The 23,782-nt window shown below is 38.4% G+C and overlaps 3 protein-coding genes across 3 annotated transcripts; all 3 read left to right on the top strand.

Annotated features, from left to right (window-relative positions):
- The first annotated feature begins 2 nt into the window (after nt 1–2).
- Nucleotides 3–7,677, top strand: yipf1 (Yip1 domain family, member 1). The gene is made up of 9 exons (XM_028473754.1): nt 3–99; nt 306–431; nt 2,102–2,256; nt 2,362–2,442; nt 2,524–2,611; nt 2,701–2,817; nt 2,914–3,080; nt 5,188–5,370; nt 6,823–7,677. The coding sequence occupies exons 2-9, from the start codon at nt 398–400 to the stop codon at nt 6,907–6,909; spliced, it is 912 nt and encodes a 303-aa protein (XP_028329555.1). The 5' UTR covers nt 3–99; nt 306–397; the 3' UTR covers nt 6,910–7,677.
- Nucleotides 7,678–10,330: 2,653 nt separating this feature from the next.
- Nucleotides 10,331–11,086, top strand: LOC114479642 (uncharacterized). The gene has a single exon (XM_028473417.1). It carries the CDS (start codon nt 10,331–10,333, stop codon nt 11,084–11,086), a length of 756 nt encoding a protein of 251 aa, XP_028329218.1.
- Nucleotides 11,087–13,030: 1,944 nt separating this feature from the next.
- ndc1 (NDC1 transmembrane nucleoporin) lies at nt 13,031–22,891 on the top strand. The gene is made up of 18 exons (XM_028472588.1): nt 13,031–13,170; nt 13,766–13,886; nt 13,968–14,069; nt 14,137–14,311; nt 15,185–15,311; nt 15,468–15,576; nt 16,424–16,475; nt 16,584–16,716; nt 17,023–17,115; nt 17,197–17,278; nt 18,488–18,649; nt 18,718–18,960; nt 19,077–19,189; nt 20,651–20,701; nt 21,035–21,098; nt 21,180–21,280; nt 22,129–22,289; nt 22,356–22,891. The coding sequence occupies exons 1-18, from the start codon at nt 13,132–13,134 to the stop codon at nt 22,417–22,419; spliced, it is 1,992 nt and encodes a 663-aa protein (XP_028328389.1). The 5' UTR covers nt 13,031–13,131; the 3' UTR covers nt 22,420–22,891.
- Nucleotides 22,892–23,782: the final 891 nt, after the last annotated feature.

Genomic DNA, 23,782 nt, shown 5'->3' on the forward strand with positions numbered 1-23,782 from the left:
CAAGTCGTGACCGGAAAACAGCTTGTTTATATTTCTGGTTTTTCCTGTCGCGCTGAAAGCAGCAGAAATCAGCTTTCACTGATTTTTGAGTCAATTTTGGTAAGCTACTATTGAGAAAAGTTGTCATTTGAACTTAATCTAAACCAACATTGACTTCTGCTCATGCTGTGTTAGCTGTTTGAACAATAATGATGACGGTAGTGTAGAAATACTGTCTGGTGTGAAGTTTTCTCAGCTGGATTATTTTCCGGTTTTGTCTTCCGGTGTCAACGTGTACCATAACACGTCTGCGTCCTTCCCCGCAGGTTTGTGTCATCCATGTCTTGGAGCAGCTACATGAGCCTGTTGACAAACTGTGGAAACACAAGCGCGATAGCTTGTGAATAAATGCGAGTTAATGGCGTCCACTAACGATCCATTCCAGTTTAAAGGTGAGCGTCCACTGCTGAGTCTACTAAAGCGCCTCATTATTTTTGTTTCAATGTTTCACTTTGTACAATTTGCCAGCACCTAACATTAATAATAAATAGATTATAGATATTGTGAGGAAAATAAAAGCGATGACGTCACATACCAAACCTCGTGACCTGCAGAAAAAGACAAAAACAAATGGAGGACACATTACAGAAAATATTTTGTATTATTTATTTATTCTTGAGTATCCCAATAAACTTTTTTGGTCATATCATTAGTACCCCTTTATTATTGTAATATGTTGTTTATATGTGTCTCATCTAGTCTGAACCCTACTGTAATCTAGAAGAAATATAAGCTGCATATTAATGTATTTTTCATGTTTTGGCCAGTACCAAATATCCTCTCTGTCAGTTATTCACAGTTATCTGGATCAATGATTCTGATCATTATAACATAATCAATCACACTTTAAAGACTTGTAAGAAATTTCTGTTCCCATTAACAGAGATACATTAGGTCCAAATGTATGGGCACCATCATTTCTTTTGTGTTTATTTATTTATTTATTATAGTTCATTTCTAATTGAGGAAATAAGGCGACATAATTGAGTCACATTTCAAGAATATTGGTCATTACAAATTAAGATATTTGTCTTTTCTTTGTTAATATTGTATTATTAATATTATTATTAGTCAATATAATTATTACTGTTCATTATTGTGGGCGTGTCTATAGACGCTGACCTCATGCCTCTCTCTTGTAGACCCACAGCGATTTTCTTTTGCTATCCACACACTCTTGTTTATTGTTTTCAGCCAAAAAACTACACATGACAGTAAAACACGTGGCTATATAAGCAGTTATTGTGATTGTGAGTCGACAAATGCTGCTCCACGGTGTGTGTTTATCACAGCAGCAGCAGAGTCAGTCAGCTGTTTCAGAAGTTTCAAACACTCACCAGAGCTTCTACGTCGCTTTCTTGTCATCCGCACATATTCTAACCAGGAATGGTCCATTTAAGGTGATAGTCATTGACGTGGAATTGCTGGTTTTTGTATCATTAAAAATAAATTCAAGGACACTCAATAGTTAGCCAGAAGGAAGCGGGATACCAACAGCGGTTGATATTATATCATGCGTGGTCATACTTGGTCAATGTCGTTGTATCCATGAGCAAGGCACTTTTTGACTGGATATGAACTGTGCATGAGTGTTGGTGGTGTGAAATGGCAGCCAGGGCAGGTTTGGCTACATTGTAGCTTACCACCGCTGGTATGACTGATGTGAGTGACTGGTGTGAATGAATAATGGTTTCTGTACGTGCTTTGAGTCTGGTTGAAAAAAGCGCTATATAAATCTAAGCCATTATTATTACTGCTTTTTTCAGTGCTTTCACTGCGTTTTTTTGTTTCAATGAGAGGCTTTTCAATGACAGTTATGACATCATGAAAATAAATAATTGCATTTAATACACTAGTGGAAAAAGCCATTCTCAGGCCTACTTATTAAATAAATTAGTATAGTATGCATGTACAAATAACAGCTTTCTCACATATGATCAGTGTTTACCTTAATTACTAAACTATATTAATTACTATTATAGTTAATAAAGGACAGATATGTTAACCTATTTTTTTCTGAGCTCCAAATAAGTATATTTTTGCTTGTTAACTGTTTCTTTAGAATTTGACGAAGCAGGAGATCTGTTGGACGCTAACAGAGATGCAGTCACTATAAGCATCGATGATGAAGACTTAAAGCCTCAGAAGCAAAGAAAAGCTGCTGGTTTCCCTCCAGACGAGGATGAAGATGATCATTTGGGTGATGACAAGGCAGAGGTCTGGACAATAATGACATAATCTGACACCTCTGATCATGTTTAAGTGATTTTTCTCCTAAATATGTCCTGGTCTTATTGTTGTTCTTTGTCGTTTTCCCCAAAGCTCCTCTCTGGAGAAAAGAAAAATGTTCCTTTCTGGACATTCGAGTACTACCAACAGTTCTTTGACATTGAGACCCACAATGTAAGTTATCTTTTTACAACATGTGACTAAATGTGGAGCTATCTTTGTTTAGATGGCTAACATGTTTGTTGGTTTCTCCAGGTGAGGGAAAGAATCATTGGATCGGTGCTGCCATGGCCTGGAAAAAACTTCATAAATGTTTACCTGCGTAGGAAGCCTGATCTGTATGGTCGGTAGTTATTTAACTTTCTAGTCATTTTAATACAAATGAATGCTAATTGGTGAGGCTAATCATGTAGCATCTGTTTGGGTTTTCAGGACCGTTCTGGATTTGCACCACCCTTGTGTTCGCCATTGCCATCAGTGGAAACATTTCCAACTTTTTGGTCAACTTGGGCAAACCAAACTACAAGTACACCCCCGAGTTTCGAAAAGGTACCATTTAGTTGACTTTAGTTATTTCTGGATATTAGTTATTTAGTATTGCACTACAGGTCTTACAGTATGTGTTGTTATTTGTGTGTTTTCCAGTGAGCATCGCAGCTACAGCCATTTTCAGCTATGCATGGTTTATTCCTCTGGGACTCTGGGGTTTGCTGCTGTGGAGAAACAACAAGGTCATGAGCTTAGTGACGTATTCCTTCATGGAGATTGTCTGCGTGTATGGATATTCGCTCTCCGTTTACATACCTGCTGTGGTAAGGCCTGTTGTTATATATCTGAGAAACAACCAGCTGTTTAGTGCTGTAGGACAGGGATTGGCAACTTGTGGCTTGTGGTTTGCATGCAGCCCTCAGGTTGATTTTGTGTGGCCCCCAAACCAAATATTTAATTCAAAAACACATAATAAGGCAGAATGATACACAAAACAACAGTAGAAGTACAGAAAATGTCAACAGAATTACAGAAAACTTCTCAACTTTTAAGTTTAACATTAAGAATGTTCCAAAGGGATGCTCCAAAAACTGAGATCCACATGCTTTTCAAAGTAGTCCGGAATGTTGTATTTCTAAAGTTCAATTCTCCCCGCAAATAATACTCCCCTTGTCTACCTGTTAAAATTTGTAATACATGTTTTGTCAATGATCTGTTTTGAGCTTTTGAGATGTTTTAAACTTAAATCAAATCCATAAACTTATTTTCCTTAGACTTTAGAAAAAGGGGGTTAGTATAGTCCAGATATCCTGCATGTTTTATGATCCTTTTTATTATTTTTTGCAAAATACATAACTTTTGTATGTTGCTTTTGCATGTTTCCCCAGATTTCAACACAATAAGACAGATATGGTAGAGTGAATGCACAGTATAACATATGTAACATGTCTTGCTTCAGTATGTATCTGGTTTTGTTCACGCTTTTTGAGCTCTTCGCACACAAACGTTTTATCTGTGGTTTACAGCACAGCTTGTTATCTATTTAGACACCCAGAATTGTTGTCTCAGGCTCTTTCAATCTGTACATGATCAATTTCCAACTTAAAAACTCCGTCTGTTTTACAATTTCCAAACAGCCTAACTTTAGTTTTATCTAAATGAATCGACAGTCCATTCCTGTCAAACCACCATTTAAGTTTCTGTAAGTCTTTATTGACCTCTTTTGTTAGCTGCTGCAAAGTACACTAAAGAGGAGTAAAAATACTCAAAATGTCAACAAAATGACAGAAAATGAAAAAATTACACAATACACGAGTAAAAATACAAAAATTACTCTTAAAAAAACTACACAAAATAACAATAAAACAATTACAAAACAACAATAAGCTATTAGGCACTGACAAAATCCTTTGTTTTTTCCTGTATTAAAGCAGAACTCAGTAACTTGCTCTAAGCGCTCCCCCTAAAGGTCCCTTTTGGTTATGTCACTGTTGTAAAAACTCTGCACCCCCCGCCGCCTGCCCCACCCCACAGCTACATACGCACCTTTGCGCTACCAAGACGGTAGCAATCGATCACTGAAAAATCCTAATACAACAGTGACACTAATGGTGCTTTCACACATATAGTCCCATGTGATCATGTGAACAGTATGAGGAAGAGAAACAAGTAAAATAAATGAATGATGAGGGAGTAATACAGAAGGGAGTGTGGAAATGTGTGTGATGGATGGATGGATATTTGTGTGTGCTGCCTGATGGAGCGCTGGGTTGTGAGTGTGTGTGCATGCCTGTTGCTGTGACGACAGTGTGTGTGATTGCTGTGTGTTGCTGCTGAGCTGTCATTGCATGAAGTTGCTCCGTTCCTCGGACAGTGGTCTTCTCTGGCCTTTTTTTGCTATAAGTTTGAGAAAAGTGAATTTGTAGACAACCGTGTGCTGCCACGGGGCTGGTCATAATCTAGCATTAGCTTGTATTGGGCTGCCGTAAAGCAGTAAGTCTTGCCACCGGGTCGGAGGCAGGGTAAGTTGCAAGTGCTGTTTTCTGGCCAAAGACAGCAGGGGGGGATGAAAGACCCCCAATCACCCCATCAAGACTTGTATTACCCTCACAGGGACTACAAGAAGGATTTATTAGGCTGAACAAGTTACTTAGTTCTGCTTTAATGCTGACATGAATGTTGATAACGTGGCCCTCAGATCAGACAATCACGTTTTTGTGTCCCCCGCTGTAATAAAAGTTGCCCATCTCTGCTACAGAACAAACCTACTGTATATAACACTGTGTTATGTTTGTGTTTGGTCAAATAGAAGTAGAGACTTGGCATTGTCTTTTTGATGGTGAATACATCAATGCTTGGCTACAAGTTACTTGGTAAGAGTTGCAAAATGCTCATTAATTAGTGTATGATTGTGTGTGACATGGTTCCAAGGTGCTGTGGATCGTCCCTTTTGAGTGGCTGAGGTGGTGCTCCATCGTTGTGGCCCTGTGCCTCTCTGGCTCAGTTCTGGCGCTAACCTTTTTGCCTGCGCTCAGAGAAGACCACCCTAAGGTGATGATCGCCATCCTGCTGGGTATCGAGCTGCTCAACGCGCTGCTGGCAATCGGCTGTAAGGTAAAGCTGCAAAATGTCAAATCCAAGCATCAACTATGATTGACCAAGGCCTAGATTCTTATGACAGCTTCATTCCTCACAATTTTTGGCCCGATATATCGGTCGACCTCTATTATTTATAGAAACCATTTGTATATACCCTGTATAATGAATAGCAATTTTTTATTCATTTCATGTAATTTTAAGGAAGAAATACTATATATATATCGTTATCAGGATATGAATCTACCTATATCATGATATATAAAATGTTCTCCCTATCACACAGCACTAAATGATCCCATAGGAGACAGAGTGTTTGATTTCCCTGCTTAAGCCACACCACACCTTCTCTAATCCACTGAGTTATTGTGTGTGCCACGTTTTTTGCGTGTCTCACGTCTGGGAAACGAGCACCTCTGGTAGTGTCAAGTGAACCATTATCACTCTCAGGAAACAGTGATGGTATTAACTCACCGGTGTGAGAAGGGGCAGTTGGTGCACTTCTCAAAGGGTGTGCAGGAGTGTCATATGTCCCGCCACATTCATGTAATTAGTCTACAACCTAAAGCCATGAAGGCTGACATGGATGTAATATTCTCATTTCTAAGGCCCAACATTAGCTGCACACTTACTTTCACAAAGTCTGGCTTTAGTTTTTATCACCGTATAGTCATTTCTCTGCTCGGGTCAATTGTAATTGTAATTTTGTAACTGATAATGAATCACATTTATGGCGTATTTATATTAATTGTACTTTTAAAATTATGTTGCTGTCATAATTGTAATGAAATTGTAATTGAGTTATGATCATTTACTTTGTAACTGTAATTGCCATGAAAATTGTATAAAAACTGTCTGTTATAATTTAACTCAAAACTGGAGAACCATGTTACAGTTCTATGTACAGTTCTACACATACTGTATGTAGTTAAAAAGATTAAATACGTTTCATATCAAGCTTCCCCACATTTTAACATTAAAAGAAATATTGAAATTGAGAGACACAAAAAAGGCTCAGACGCCCACACCAGAAATATTAAAACCTATATTTTCATTGATTATGAAGCCTAACATAGTAACTAATAAATATGAAATAAATTAGATGATAGATATTTGTTTTTAGTGTATTTTGCAGCTGATTTAAGACCCGTTATCATAAGAGATGCTAACAGAAAGCTAACACTAGAGGAAGGTTAACTTTAATTAGGTTATTTATGTCAAGCTCAGTAAGTGTAATTGAACTTTGGTAATTGAGAAGGTAATTGTAATTGACTTTCAGAGGATAAAAAAAATATTTTTCAATTTCATTGTAATTGGAAAAAATGCTGGTCAACGTAATCGTAAATTAGTTGTAATTGAAAATGTAGTTGTAACTTAAAAATGTAATTGACCCTGGCCCTTATTACTGACCTCCATCAGCCATGTTTACTTGTGTTTATTTGTATCTGTTGTTGTTTTTTACTCTTCTAGACCTACTTCTTTAGCAAACCAGAGAACGTGCCACCAGTCGTCATTCCTGTCCCAAGAGCAGGGAACTCAACAAAAATGTCGTCATGAAAGCGTTGCATTGTGGGAAGATAAACAGCAGCGACACAGACGCCTTCAAAGCCTGTAATCAGCTGCACAAATACAGAAATGTTCTCGTGAGGTGTCTGCATTATTTCAGCATGTTATCCATTAAGCTTCCTGTCAGTACAGAGGGCTTCCACACCTGACCCAATGATCTACATTCTCGGCCTATTTTCTCTTATATTTGTGAGTTAGTTTGACCTACTAAAGTGGGACATCTGACACCGGACTTCCTGTACATGATTTAGGCTTCTCAAAGCATGCGCTATGTTGGTTTTTTTTCTTGTTTTTTTTAAATTACAGCTTCTCATGTTGCCTTATTAGAGAGAATCAGGTTGCAGGGCTAATGAAGTCATTGGACGTCTGGATTTCACCCACACTCGGACTTATTGGATTAACACATTAAAACCCTGTTCCAACTACAGTATGGATTGGTTTCTTAGCTTTCATTCAAATGAAAGAGAAATGGGACTACATTTAGATCAGGAGTCATTTCCTCTGTTTAAACTTCACAGTTTAAAAGCATTGGATACCTGCTTTGTTGATCAACGGGAGGGACGATAATGGATTGTTTTTTCTTCTATTCGATACTTTTTTTTTATATCTTTATACTAGAAACTGACTTAATGTGTTGAAAATTCAGAATCATGTGTAAAGTGACATGTTACCAACTTATTCTTGGGGATGCTACTTTCTGATAATAGGTGCAACATCTTGTTTAATGAGTATTAAAAGAAAAATAATGAGCACATGGTACTAACTTCTGATTCTATCCTTTATATGAATAAAATCCCTTTTTATAGGCTGTACCTTGTTATGAACAGATAACTTCTGTTACCTGTTACAATTCAATTAATACAATTAATTCACTCATTAACGGCTACTTTTACTATTGCCCTGAATATCTACAGTAGCTCCTCCAGGGATAAGGTGGATAACCAGAAACGTCAGAGCTCTCCAACCTTCCATACCGGCCAGGTTTTCTGCATCCCAGGAAGAGAATGGACGTGCAGTTACTGATTGTTCCTCTGGCTGTGCTAGTGTGTGTGTGTGTGTGGTGGGTTTGGACTGTGCTTGGATGATGTGTGTGTGTGTGCACAAAGTTCAGAAGCGATGCAAGTGTAATTGGGGATTTTTAAATTAAAACTGATTTTAAAAAGTTTTTTTTTTTTTTTGCAGCCTGGTGGTTGGGTACTCCTGCCATATGCTATTATATAGTGTTCTTATTATTGATTAAATATATTCAATACAAAACTTGGAATGTATTACATACCACCTACATTTAAACTAATGTTTTTTTTCTCAAAGGAATGGTTTTACTTGGGCTTTAAAGTAGTAAATAAAATATAAATGTTGTGATGATCAGTTGCCAGTTAACATGGCTGAACTATGAACAAATTCAACTTGGTGATTCAGTTGTTTTCTTAGAGCCATTCTTTGGGAATAAAGAAATCTGACATGTTGTAAAATGTGGCGTCTTTTTTTCTTACTGTCGTGATTTACGTATAATAATTACAACAAGAGCACAAACTTCCACCAAGTGCAAAATATCATATTTGCCTGATATTTGGAGTCATCTGGATCAGTGATCCTGATCATGGTACCATGATCATTTACACTTGAATGGCTTGGAAGACTTTTCTGTCTAAATTAATAACAATACAGTTGGTCCAAATGTATGGGAACTGCCATTTTCAAAAAATTGCAATGAAATGCACAATCCAAATCTGAACTGAATGAAGCTTGGAGTAATTGAGGAACCGACCCGACATAACTCATCATTTCATCAATCGCCAATGATGATTTTTTCAAATTGATCCGGAATCACTGTATTGATCCAGAACCAATTTTTATTTTTGATCTAATCTTCCATGGTATAAAACGGACATAGGCAACTGGCGGCTCAGGGGCCATATATGGCCCCCGATCTATTTTTGTGTGGCCCACAAAACAAATCCCCAAAAATTGTATTTCAAGAATTTGAAATAATAAACAAAATAACTCCCGAAACACACAAATTGACTGCAAAATGCACAAAGTAGTACTCAAAAAATTCCACACAGCAACCACTCAAACAAAATCACTATGAAAACACAGAAAACCACACATTACAGAATTGCTCCAAAGACACAAACTGTCAACAATATGTAAAAAAATGACAGGAAAATACAGAAGAAATAACTACCAAAATACAGAAAGTGACCTGAAAAATGTACAAATCAACAACATAAATGTAGACAATGACAGAAAAATAAACAAAATCACAACAAGAACACAGAATCAGAAACAACTTTATTGACCAAGAGTGTATGAATACACACGAGGAATTTGTTTTGGTGACCTGTGCTCTCTCAGATAGTGTAACATTAAATAATTACAATCAACTAGAATAAATAAAAATAAATAAAAAAAAGAAGTATAAACATAAATATAAGAGTAGTTAGACTAATATGTGCAAACTAAATAAAAATAACAAGATAATAGTAATAGTAATAATAAAAATAACGAAATAAAATAAAAAATACAATAATAATAATAAGATAATAGTGCAGTAGTGCATTGATGAGTAGTGCAGGTGAACATTTAAATGAAAATATTATGTCCATGAACATTTCGCAGTGACGAGTTGATCCAGGGTTGTTATGTTTAGTTCCATGGTTATTTCACAATAACTCTCATCTTGTTTAACCTAAAAACACCTCTGCTACCACACGTGTAAGAAACATGCCATGAGAACTAAAACTGTTAGTCCTTTTGAACAGCCGAGACACTTTAAATATTTAGGGTTTGTAACCATTCGTTATCACGTCAGCGTTTCAAAGTAGAGTCCATAAATTTAAAAGTGAACATGTGGACGTGCCTGCTGCATTTCCAACACATCAATCTTATGGCTGTCTTGTGGTCGAGCAAGCATGAGAATCTACTGTGTCCTTCGCTCGGTTGCACAGATCACCTGCAGTGGAAACATAGACATTGGGGATGGCACGCCAGCAGGCTACATGGGGGGGTGGGGTTGGGGTGGGGGTCAACACACCGACACACACCATGAATCCACATTAACATTCTCTTGTTATTGTCACAACTGAATAAGGTCAAATGATTTAGAATAATTACCAAAAGAGGGGAAAGAAATTGTGTCACTTGAAACTGTGTCAAAAGGACGGTGGCGTCCTAATTAATGGTCATTCTAGCTCCAGCTTAGAGTTACACCCGGAGCCTCCTGTCAAACAGATAACCCTGTTCGGGGAATGTCACCTGCCTCAGTTTGCTGGAAACTGCTCGTGCTTGTGGATTTGTTTCAGAGTACAAGGTGACATTTTTAAGGATTGTGTTTTAAAGTTCAATGATGTTCGGGAAAGAAGTTCCTTTTAAGTTTTTCTTTGGTTTTTGAATCAGAAACCCTTTTAGGATGGCCACTTCAAGTTCCAAAGGAGACAAAGTCTCCAAATTTGAGACTTTGAAACTGCTGGAGAAATGCAGAAAGGAAAGAGACGACGCCATGCACAGAGAAGGCGTCCTCAGAGAGAAACTAAGGCTGTACGAGTCGAGGATGCGCTCAACCGAAGCTCTGAAGCAGAAAATGAAGACCTTGACGATGGACAATAAGGAGCTGAGAAAACAAGTCAAAGCTCTTCGCACTGAAATCGGACTGGAGAGCAGCCCCAAATTTAATGGCAAGACCACCAAAGACATCATCAATGACTTCAACGACAAGGAACGTGAGTGTTGTTCATTGGTGGAGAAGGCTGGGAAACTAAGTCTGACCATCGACGACTTGACATCAGAGTTGGCCAACACTGTCACCTCGAAAACCCTTTTAGAAGATCAAGTGCAGACGCTACAGCAGAACCTCAAGGACATGACGAATAACCAACGGCGTCTGTTGAAGCTGTGGGAAGACAAGAAAACTCAGAGGGAACAGCTCGCCCTACCTGCCATTCCTCAGAAGAACTCACTGAAGCCGATCATCCACAAAGCAATTCAAACTGAGATGTCCATCAGTTCATCTCAAAGACTTCCGCTAAATGCATTCGAGACTAAGTCCATTCAGAGAGACAATGACACAATGTCTGCTTTGGATAAACACAGTTTTCCAGCTTATGGAAATGGCTTTGCTGAAAAGACATCCTTCATTCACGATGGGGCGAAAGGAATTCAAAATTGACTTGACTGTCTGACGGCAATTGTTTCTCTGCCGGACTAAAGCAGAGAATAACAAATAGTAGACTCATTGTTAATATCTATCTTGAAATTAAAGTTAAAGTTAAGATGATTACATTTTTAGCTTTTTTTTTTTGCTTTTTATTAGTGTTGCCATTTGCTCCAAAACTGACAGTAGGCTATGTATTTGAAAGTTATCGTCTATAGTTTTACCAAATTCATTCATCTATGTATTTTCAGACCCGCTTTGTCCTATTTCAGGGTTCAATCATTCATTGAATAAAGCCAACTGTCAAAGAGAGAGGATAAATCACCCAGTTGAAACGGTAATCTGTCTAATCTGGCAACGCCACTGATCACATAGCTGTCTGCAACGTCAGATTTTCCTACTTAACGTCTGAGAATATGTTTAAAGATATAAGTAAATAAAAAATACATATATATATATATTTTCCATTCAGGAAAAACCCAATAGAGTTTATAACTCATAGTTTATATAGATGTATTTATCATAGAGGGTTTTCACCGACGTCATTTTCTGGGCAGTAACCCGGATGCACGGCCATGTTGGAGGTAAGCGGATTTTGACACTACATGTTGGAGGCTCACAGAGGTGTACTCTGCAATGGATAAATTACAGAAAAAGCTCCTCAAAATGCATTATAGATGCAAAGGCATACAGAGAAGGACTGGGTCCGCAGGAACGGGCATGATATTTTGAAAAAAATACGGTTTAATGGTGGTGCAGATCCATACGAGTCTGCTTCCTCGTCTTGGATCAATGACGACCCGGAGAGTCTTCCGTCTATTATGTATTCTGATTCCTGATATCGTCAACTATCTGGATTTCACCAAGCCTATACACAGCGGAAAACCTTAAATCTTATAGAAGTTTGGAGGTCGGCTCCGGCTGCAGAGGCTCGCGTTGGCAACAAATATACTGTATATCAGTAGATAACTCAGTCAGTTCTAATAATTTCACAGTGAATCTGCAGCGTAGTTACTCCTAAAATAGAATACGACCGCCAGGAAATCTTAGATTTAGGCAAATCAAACAGTCGTTAGATGCGACTACCCTGGACCTCAAGCCTCAGATTGCTACGCCGGCTACATCCAGCGGCCTAGGAATCAGCGGAGCCTCGTGCCAGCGGTGTCCGCCAGCGGAGGAGATGTAAGCGGTGTGATCGGGAGCAGGAGCGGGGCTAGCAACCAAGCTAAAAGCTAATCCTCAGAGAACGATGCTTCCTTCTATCCTGCGTTCTAATGTCTACTCCCTGGAGAACAAACTAGACTACCTGAAGCTGGATTTCAATGCAAGACGGGAGATGAGGGCGGCGGTGTTTCTATATACACCAATAGCAACTGGTGCAACAACGGTGAGCTAGTCTCATGTCACTGCTCTCCTGATGTAGAACTACTGACTGTAAAATACAGACACTGTTCTTCCCTGATCTGTTATAACTTTTGGCAGTCTATAAAACTCCATGTTTTTCACGGTCTGACCGATTAGTACAGCCCAAAAAACACGGCAATAGTTCACCATTTCCTCTCAAAATTCGGGATTTGCTCGTTTGTGTGCTATTTGTAAACGTGCAGTTTATCTCCAAAAAGGCAACTTCCGGGTTGATGACGTGTCGTGAAGATAAAAGAGAAAGGATAAATCACCCAGTTGAACGGGAATCTGTCTTATCTGGCAACGCTTTTGATCACATAGCTGTCCGCATCGTCAGATTTCCCAACTTAATGTCTGAGATTATGTTTAAAGATGTAAGTAAATTAAAAAAAAAAATATATATATATATATATATATATTCCATTCATTTAAATTCTATTAGAGTTTATAACTCGTAGTTTATATAGATTTATTTATTATTTACTAGATTTCGTGTCAACCCATGACAGTTTGAGATAGGCAGTGATGTGGACAGCCTTTTGCCGGGGTCCTGTAAATGCATGTGGCGCGGAATGGCAAATTATTATGAGTCTGACAGTCTATGAGCTCAGTCAAGTTAGTTATCCCTAAAGTGGGATTTTATCTATGTATTCATCATGATTTCCGCGGAGCAAAGCTGTTGGTTTATCCAAAAGGTGAGGAAAGGTTCCTCTGTGAACGCTGTGTAATTATAGACTTTTTTCATGTAGCGTCGTGCTAAATGAAGTCTGTTTATGCTAGCGCGGATGCTAACATACTCTGTCGTCTTTTGAGAGTTGCTTTAAGTTTAAAAGTAATAATATAGATTATGTGCGAGTGGGAATTTAAGGTTTGGAAATTGAGGTGAATTGTATTCATTTGTTTTTGTTTAAGAAAAGCTGTAAAATGTGTATCAGTTTAAATTTTGTGATGGTATTTTCTCACATTTCTGCACCAGTCTTGCTGGAGGTTTCCACCCCAACCACCCTTTTCTTATCCCAGTTTAACCAGGAGGAAAGTTACGCTGGAAGCCTGTATTCAGGTCCAGGATATGTCACTAGTGTTGTTTTGGCCAATGTATGACCTCCAACATATCTAATCTTGGACTGTGGGAATCATTATGTTTGAAAGTACTGATCTACCCGGACTTGAACTCACAACACAAAGAATGCAACGAAAATGCATTTCATATATATTTATAAAAAAAAAAGAAGTTCCCAAAAAGCTGCCTGTGAAGTTTGTGCTGATGGAAATGCTTTGTTCCATTCTCAGGTGGTTTGTTGGAGGGCTGTAGCCAGCATAGCTTGGTCTGTCCTGTTGTTGCCACCCACTACCGCTGTGTTTACCTTCTTCAGCAAGTTTAGTTTTCTCCATCCCATCCAGACAATATCAGGTCAGTCACTTCAGTTCCTTCAAAAATGATTTGTTTATATATTCTGTATGAATCTCATTGTGCACATATTCCAACCTCCAGAATGCATTTCCCTGATGACAAGCGCCAGTGCCATTTTTTCCTTAATCCTGCTGTGTGGAGTGATCGTCATGGTTGGTTTCCTGAATCTAGAGTATTACACTGGTGAGTGGGACAACTGTTATCCGGTGAAGAAGTGTGCTTAAAGATCTAATTTTGTCTCTCTTTTCAGTCATTCCGACGATTGCCTGCTCAAAAATTGCACTATTGGCTCAGCTTCTCCATCCTCGACAGCTTGTCAACTCACTCTTGCACTGCATCATGGGAGTGATTGTAGCTTGGTGCTGTGGCGTCACCATGGGCTTTAGATACGAGTCACTCGGCTACCCGTGCCCACAGAGCGACGGGTGAGCAGATGACACACAAAATACCCACCATGACCTTTGCATTCAGAGCCTGTGCTGTGTGTTGGCCTGGGCAATTAATCAAGATTCAAGATATATTGAGTTTTGGCGATGTAGAAAGTTGCAATATCGCCTATATTTATGTAATTTTATTTTATATTAAAGTACTTGTTTTAGGAGTCTCTGCTTTTGTCGCGTCTCAGAACAGCATGAAAAGCACGGTTAGATGGATTGCTGAGTGCATCCTTCCCCTAAGCCACACTACAGAACTCACTCACACGTGCTGTCCCTTAGTAGAGAAAGGCAAAAGTGGCACATATTGTGCAGCTGTTTATTAATAAATGTACCTGTGTCGTTCTAGTAAGACTTTATTGGATTAAGAAATATTAAGATTCATATCATATATCGTTCCAGCAAGTTCTTTTTGTATTCTTTTTCTTATAATATGTTGAGGTTTTATTTATTCGGACAACTTTTTTCAGGAAAACAGTTGTCTGAATGCAGACGCGTCTGTAGAAGGCTGGCAGTTGACAGTCGAAACATGTCAGGTGATCAAAGTACATTTCCTGAAAAGATGAAATAAAATATTCTGAATAAATGAAACCTTAACATATTATGCAAAAAGAACTTGCTGGAATTATTATGCGGAAGTCAAGGACGCATCAAAGCAATCAGCAGACTCCTCTGAAGAAGACTGGTAGTCAACAGTTGAAACAGTCAGGAGATCAAAGTACATTTTCTGTCTGAATAAATGAAGCCTTAACATATTATATCGTATATTGCCATTTTGAGAAATATTATTGAGATCTGAATTTTTGTCCCGATCGTCCAGCCCTACCTGAGCGTTTACCTGCCCTCTGTTTTAAACCCTGGCAGTCTTCCTCTCATGTGTCTGAACGAGTACCAGCTCATCCTGTTGCTGCTCGGAGCCTTTGTTGGATTTTCTCACAGTCTGCTGGGAGTCATGCACAACTTCAACTACATCTCATTTCACACAGTGCAGGTAGATGATACACTTTGACAGTTTATTAACATTTTACCAACAACACATTTTTAATACAAATGTGTGCAGAAGCTGAATTAATCAAAACAAATGCACTTCGATTGTATTCATATTTATGTTTTTGTTGATTATTTCTTTAATTGTTCTGTTTTACAGCAATACAAATACCATCGTTTCAAAGGTGCCTTGCCTCTTGTTGCCAGATGCAGCGTCACTCAGGCACTTTACTCTGTGAGGAACTTTGTGGTCTTATATTTCTTTTTAGGTAAGTTCCTGTTTTTGCTAATTTCTGAGACTCGACATGACTTTTTAAACTTTGAGTAACTAAACCTCTGCTTTCTGCTGACCTGCCACTAGAGGGGGGAATTCAAACAATGCCTTGATAATGGGCGTTACTCCTGATGCAGTTAGGACACGCCCACTCAGAGAGCTGGTCGACGCTTGCGGTGACAGACCGCTGCCTGCTCAACTTCTATATATAATACACAGCTCCCAAGCATAAATGCACACACACACAGCCCCACAGACGCTATATTACTCACAAACAGTCCCAGCTCTACTCCCGCAACAAGCCTTAGAACACCGCGGCCTCACACACACACCCACACACATAGACACACACCGCAGTGATAAGTACATTCACGTTCGTGCGCATGCGGAGACAGACGGGGATACGCACACTATGTGTCTGTAAATACACACATAGCTTGATGAACCCTCTGATTAGCACAGAATCTGCACTTTATAGAAGCACAGAGTCAAAAACAGCACCGCTCCAATGTCTGTTTCACACACGGAGCATGGACCTCATCATTATGGCTGTCAATCAATGCTCACTGAGGGCTATGATTGGAGGAAACCCTCCTCGAGGCCAAAAATTCTTACATTTTACAGCTAAATACGCAAAATTAAAATACTTTTACTAAAATGTGAAGAGTGGGACTAGGATTAATAAATAGCACTACATAATACCCAAATACATACAGTATGTATTCAGCAGAACAAAGTAGGTTTGGGGTTTAGTTACTCTTTCACTGTAGGAGGAATCTAATTTTAAAAGATTCAGATATAGGTCAGAAACAATCCAACCTTCTTTATTATAATGTTTGCAGGCCACGTCCCAAGAGCTTGGATTTGTCAAACCTTAAATCTTCAACTAAACAGGTCAGCGTGGTTCATGTTTGTCTTGGTCTCTGAGTCTGACTGATGATGGGATCATGGCAAGGTGACATTGCGTGTGTGTGTGTGTGGGATCTCTCTCTCTCTCTCTAGCTCGGCCCACAGGCTGGACAGTATAAGTGGACTGTTGGACTTCACCTTACTCTACCACCTCTGGATCAGTGCCACCTTCTTCCTCTTCTTGTGGTACATCACTCTTCTCCTCTTCAGGATTTTTGTCACTGAGGTATGTGAAAACACTCCAGGATGGCAGTAGTGCACGTTTCTACATCAGTGGAACTTTATAGATCTGTGTTGTTTTGGTTTAGATTTAGAATATTTGGTGCAGTAGTTATTATTTACAAGTGAGGCAAGTATCTCATCTGGGCTTAAATAATTTACAGACACTAGGGGGCAGTAGGGCTTAGGTTTTGGATGTCCACAGACCTGGGTGGTGGTTACCTAGACAACACATCCTACTGTCAGGTTAATGCTTTTTGTCATGTTTTTTTAGTGACGCTTGCATATTTTTTTTTTTGTTGTTGTTCTGCAGGTGCACAGTTTTCCTGTGCAGTCGTCCTTCACTGACGACACTCCCCAGTGTCTTCCCACAGTGCTCGCAGAGAAGCAGCCCATGATATTAAAGGTGGGTGAAAGCCACGAGTGCTCACGGTCAGGTTAAATGTCCTCACCCTTATCATGTGTTTTTTTTAAAAAATATCCTCAGTTTCTGGCTTTGCAAGATCTAGCTCTGTTGTCTCAACATTCGCTGGCACGACGCTGTGAAGTGTTCAGTCTGAGTCAGCCAGGTCTGTGACGCTCTTCACTGGATCACAAGTTTGATTGGTTAAAGCCAGGGTTGGGGTCAATTATTTTTTTCAATTACAATTAAAATGACAATTGTTATTTTTCCCCTGAAAGTAAGGTACAATTACAAGTCATCACAATTACTAAGCCTTGAATAAATAACCCCATAAAACGTACCCTTCCTCTTGTGTTAGCTTTCTGTTAGCATCTCTTTTATGCATTAAATCAGCTGTAAAATACACTAAAATATGTTATCTAGCATCTAATTTGTTTCTCATTTCTTAATTACTGTGTTTGTGTTAGGATTCCTTATCCATGAAAATATTGTTTTTAATGTTTTTGGTGTGGGCGTCTGAGGGGTGTACAGACAGAAAAAAGGCTCAATTTAAAACATTTTTAAATGGTAAAATGATCCTTAAGAGAACTGACGGGTAGTGGGAAAACTTGATTTAAAACATATTTTATTAATTATTAACTACAAGTGATGGACTGATACATTGGCCGGCTGATATTATCGGACGATTTTGGCGTTTTTTATGTGTATCGATGCACGCTGCTGCGTTTGACAATTCGCATTATTTATGATGAGACATATTTTTTAGTTGTTCTTGTTCTACATAACCTTTGTTAATTTCAATAAATGTTCCTTTTTTAAAAATTGACTCGTACCATTTATCATCATTGTGTAATTTTCATGATGTAAATTGAGGGAGCAAAAGTAGTATCGACTCCAAATATTGGCTCAAAAAAATCGGCAGTCCTTATCGGTCATCGGCTAAGGCTGATGGGAAAAAAATCGGTATCTGCATCTGCCCTAAAAAATCTACATCGGCCTGTTTTTTAGTATTTGTTTTTTCTGTTTTTCTGTTTCTGGTTTTAAATTAATGAAACAAAAAAAACTATTTTTTCTATTTTTTAATTTGGTTTTGGAACAAAATAACCAAAGAACGAAGGGTGCACGTATTTATAAGCCATAAAACTGTAACATGGTTCCCCAGATTTGCGTGTAATTAAATTATAATTGATATTATGTATAGAATTGTCATGCCAATTACAAAGTCTATTATCTGAACTCAATTACAATGAAATTAGGATTACAACAGCAACAGAGTTTTTCCAATTATAATGATCATTTACACAATTACAATTGACCCCAACCGTGGTTAAAGCATAGGATGACCTCATTGTTTTCCTGTGTCCTCGTTGTTCAGGAGGTCATGCTCATAACTGGAACGCCATCAGTAAGGAGTGTTTGTCTCTCCTGGCTGATCTGACCCAGAGGCTTCAGGCCTATCATGACACAATAGCCACCAATGGTAGAACCAAATCCCTGTCGAGTGGGAGTGAGAGGAAGTCCTCATCAGAAACATCAGGTATATTCACTAATAATGTTGATCTGCACGGATGAAGAGTGTGGAACATACGACTGTGTGTCTAACAGGACCAGATGAGTGGGCGAGTCCACGGCCCAGTCTGCAGCTCAGAACTCCTGCATCTGTGTTCAGACGCTCCTTGGTGGGAGAACCTCTAACGGCTCCGTTCACCCCCGACCTGGTCAGCCCCTTCGCTTCTCCCGCCCTGCGACGTTTGGCCACAGTGGTGGACCCGGGCTCGCCGTGGTACGGCACCGTGCAGAGCCCGCACATCATGAGGAGGGGGCCCAAGCTGTGGTCCACGTCCACAGGTGAGGAAATGAAAGCCACTTTAGGGAAAGAAGATGCTTAGAAATTCTTCAGGTCTGATGACTCTGTGTGTTGTTCCAAATTGGAAGGAGGTGGTCAATGATTTTTGTCCTTCCAGACTCGCAGGTCAGCGGCAGTCCGCCCCCATCTCCAGCTTCCATTCCCAGTGCCAAGGTGGAACCAGCCAAACCAAGCTTCCTGGCTCAGTTCCTCCAGAACAGAAAAGATCAGGTACTGAACCTTCTTAGGGTGTTTGTTTGGGTTTTTCACTGTTTAGCTTTTTATCTGCAGCACCAACATTAGACGTAATCTGCCTCATCAAACATGTAGTTACTGACTGAAATCTGTCATTAGTCTGATTATTTAGCAAAGATCATAGATTAAAACATTCCAGCAAGTTCATTGTGTCTTTTTTTTTAAAATAATATGTTAAGGTTTCATTTGATTAGACGACTGTTTCCATGAAAATTACTCAAAAATGTACTTTGATCTGACATGTTGACAGTTGAAACATGTCAGGAATACGGTGCACATTTCAACACACACACATCAAATCAAACGGCCTCAGGCTTCAAAATAAGTCATCAGACTCAACGGCCTCCAGCTGTAAAACACGACATGGCGTTTTATTTTGAAGGAACTGAAAGTACACATGACGAAGCAGGTTGGAAAGCCTTTTCCTTTTATTCTTTAAAACTTCAGATATATCAATGTATTGTTTCATTAATAAATACTCGGGGTGTTGAAAATAATCGATTCGGAGATATATCGTGATATCGCGTCGCATGATTCTCGGATCAATTTAAATGCATCCATATCTTTTTTTTTTTTTAACCTTTGTTTAACTAGTAAAGTCTTTTCCACTGCAGGAGAAATTGTACCTGCACAAAGAAATGCTCTGAAACCTGGGCATGTTGACCCGCTTGTGTTTTTTCAATAAAATCTAATAAGAAAGTACTAACTTTCTGCATTTATTTGTTGTTGTAGACATATACCTCAGTTAAATTGCACTAAAGTCAAAGTTTGTTTAAAAGCCACAGGCAGATATTGTAAGTTGTTGGCACATGGCATGTTAAAGCCAATGTTTTGAGTGTAAAATATGCCAATAGAATATATTTTATACATAATGTTCTCATGAAGGTGTACACATTTACAGATTAGTTCTTTCTTAAATCATATATAAAACAAAACACAATAATCGCTTCATACTTTAATATCGAGATATATTGTATCGTATCGTGACCTATGTATCGGGATATAAATCGTATCACCAGATGCCAGGCAATACACACTCCTACTAAATACTGTACATAGTTAAATGAAACATTGATATATCTAAACCTTTACAAATGAATAAATAAAATAACAGCTTTCAACTTACTCTCATATCTGAAGCAGCACATTTTGATGTCATGTGTATTTCCGGTTTCTTCAAAATACAACATGTCGTGTTTTACGCCCTGAGGCCGTCGACTCTGATGAATTTTATTTTGAAGCCTGAGGTCGTTTGATTTGACGGAGGTTTTGCTGAGACGTGGTTCCTTTTGTTTATCAGGTTTACCTGATCCCTCACTCTGAGACCTGAGGATGTCCTAAAATGTGCACCGTACAGGAGATCAAAGTACATTTCTCGAAAAATTGGGTTCCTACTTTTTTAAGACTAAAACGTTCTTTTTTTTGTGCGTCACTCAGGTTAAGAATTTCTTGTCCAAGCGAGTGCTGGTAACATATTTGTTTAACAAGGTGAGTCGCTTCCTCCTTTGTTCTGTGTGTTTTTAGACCTTTTCCTAATGAAACTGCTGGTGCTTGGACTCACTCCAAGCATTACTAATGTAGCATGTTTCCATTCATCAGGTCAGTAACCCTGAGCCTCACTAATCACCTTAAAAGCCAACACATGAATGCTTTAAAGTGTGTGAGAAATGACTGTAGATTGTTTGAATGGATTCTTTATGAAACGATGCAAAGACTCTTTGATCACATCATCATGTTGTCGTTTAGTTGACTTTAAATGATTCCCACCAGCTCTTTATAACTGTATCAGTGTGTTAATATTTGCATGATGAACTCCTGCAGCTTCCAGAAGCTTCCAGTCAGGCTCTGTTTGCTGACAGCCAGGCTCACATCTGGGCTCTGGAAGGTAAGCTTGTTTTATTCACCTCAGGCTGACTGACCTGTACCACATGTTTCACCACACGTTGTCTGTCCCACCCACACTCAGGCCTGTCCTACCTCGTTCAAGCATCATTCTCTGAAGACCATTTTGGAGTCGTACAGACTACATTACCCAGCATTCTCAGCTCCATGTTGCTCCTGCAGGAGGTAAATCTTTCTTATTCTCATGTTTCCTCAAACTTTTTAAGAGCAGTGACCAACAAATGCTAACTCGCCTCCAAAACTCTTCATCAAAACTGTCATTTTGTACACTGTAGATCAGGGTTTCTCAACCTTGGGGTCGTGACCTCATGTGGTGTCGCCTGCAAATAAAATTATGTCTTATGAAATGTTGAGTAATAATAAAATGAAATGAATTACTGATTTATTTATTTTTTAGTTGTATTTATTTTTAGTAAAAACAAAAAAAACCTATCAGAAATAGAAATACAATGCAGGAAGAGACAGAAAGCTCTTAGAAAGAGCTTAGATATTTAATTTTCTTTTTTCAAATTAAAAAAAACACCACACAATCTCACACAACTGTATTCTGTACTTTTACATTCTAAAGTCTAAATATGGTTAAAATAAAATGCAGTATAAAAATATGAGCTGGCGCATATTGTCACTTTCTGCACTAATCCTTACTACTTTGTATTTGTAACGCAGTGATAAAAAACTAATTTTAGATTAAAAAAAAAAAAAAATCTCTGGGGTGTAAAAATGGGGTCACGACCCAAAAAAGGTTGGGAACCACTGCTTTAGATACATGTGATAAATAATACACTTGGATTTGTTGTTGAAAAAACACATTACAAGCTGATTGAAGAACATGTAATTCACTTTACTGACCACTAGGAGGTGCTAATGTTCCACACACTAGAGAAAAAAATGTTATGCTTAAAAATGAAAATGTAAAATTGAAGTATACAATATTTTTGTAGCAACTTGTAATCCATCCAGGACTATTTAATCTCACTATAATGTTTTTTTTTTTTTTTTTAATCTCCCACCAGGCTGTAGATCGTCACTTTAAGCTGCCTCACGCTTCCAGTAAACCCAGTCGTTCCACCAGCAGCATGGAAGAGTCCACCTATAAAACTCTACGCTTTGCACTCCGAGCCACGTTAAAGACGGCCATCTACAGGATCACGACTACTTTTGGAGATCATTTAAAGTGAGGCTGTGTCTAGTTGAATGGGTTTGAGAAGAACGCACTAACTGACTGTTTTTTAATCTCCAGGGCGGTTCAGATCTCTGCAGAGCACAGGAAAAGACTGCAGCAGTTTCTGGAGTACAAAGAATAACACGACCTGTGCCGTCATATTCTGTGATTTGGAGAACATTCAAAACCATGATGGCGCCTCTTTTAACCTTTGTATATGCACTGTGCTGTGGCGGACGCTGTTTAAACATCAGTCATGAGAAAGGGCAGGAAGTGTCACCTGGTTTGAGCGCCACATACGCCACCTGCTGGACTTTTAAATCAGTAAAAATCAGTGAAGAGTAAAAAAAGACACTGCAGAGCTGCATTTCCTCAACAGGATATTTTCAGACTTACTATGTTTTTAATGGTTTGGTTCTGTTCTAAAGTTCAGCTTGGAGAAACCAATGACAGCTGAATAACTGTGTGTGCAGATTTTGTATGATTTCTGTGTCTTTGTCTGATTTATTTGTGTAGAATAAATGTCATGTCAGTTGGTGGCATTGGTTTAGTGATGCTGGTTTTGCTTTTGAGTTATGGATTAAATAAAGACAACTAAGAAGTTTCATACAGTTCCATAAATGCGTCGTGTTTGGCACCAACACGTTTACACATTTATCTCACATGTTCTAACATGTTTAGTCCATTTTTCCTGTTTTCTTTAGGATATGTCACACGTGGATAACACTGGTATTCTGTTCAGGGACAACATTTCTAGAAATGTCTCAAACATACAGCATAAATATACATTTGGGCTTTTTTGTAATTTTTAAGAAATTTAAAATTTTTCTTTTGGCTTTTCCCACAGCAAATCATCAATTCTAAATAACATTTAGAAATTTAAGATGTCGGTGTTAAAGCTCAGATTTTCCTTGGTTAGTGAAATTAAATTTATTTCTAGTGTCAAATTTGATCAAATTGTAATCCTGGCATTAACACCTTTATGTGTTGGTTGGATTTTTAAGCTTAATATATTTAGAATATGGATTATGTATTAACTGCTATTTCTCCAACAAAAAAATAGGCCAAGAGCTTTGGATGATGTATTAAATGTTAAAAAATAATTAACCAATGGACTGTAGAGAATTTTCATTCGACATGATGCTGAAACCTAAGTTGTTTAAAGGGTTTTTGTTTTCATATTCATTTTTAGGTACAATCTGAATGCATATATGTTGCCAGCTAGTCAAATTATACTTCTACATTTTAAAAAAAAGTATACTTAATATACTATTTTAACCCAAATGACAAAAGCCGCTCAACAGTAAAACTATTATATGTAACATTTACTAGTGAGAATCAAAGAAGCTGCTAATGGAATAAAAAGCATTTTAACCACACGCGTGTAGAGGTCGACATGTTTGACAAAACTGATGCAGTGATTACTCAATGAAGTTCTTTCAAATAACGTCCAAGGAACGTAACTAAGCACTAAAACATCTAGATTTGAACATGTAGATTTGATG

The sequence above is a fragment of the Gouania willdenowi genome, chromosome 17 (assembly GCF_900634775.1).
Source record: "Gouania willdenowi chromosome 17, fGouWil2.1, whole genome shotgun sequence".
NCBI classification, from domain to species: domain Eukaryota; kingdom Metazoa; phylum Chordata; class Actinopteri; order Blenniiformes; family Gobiesocidae; genus Gouania; species Gouania willdenowi.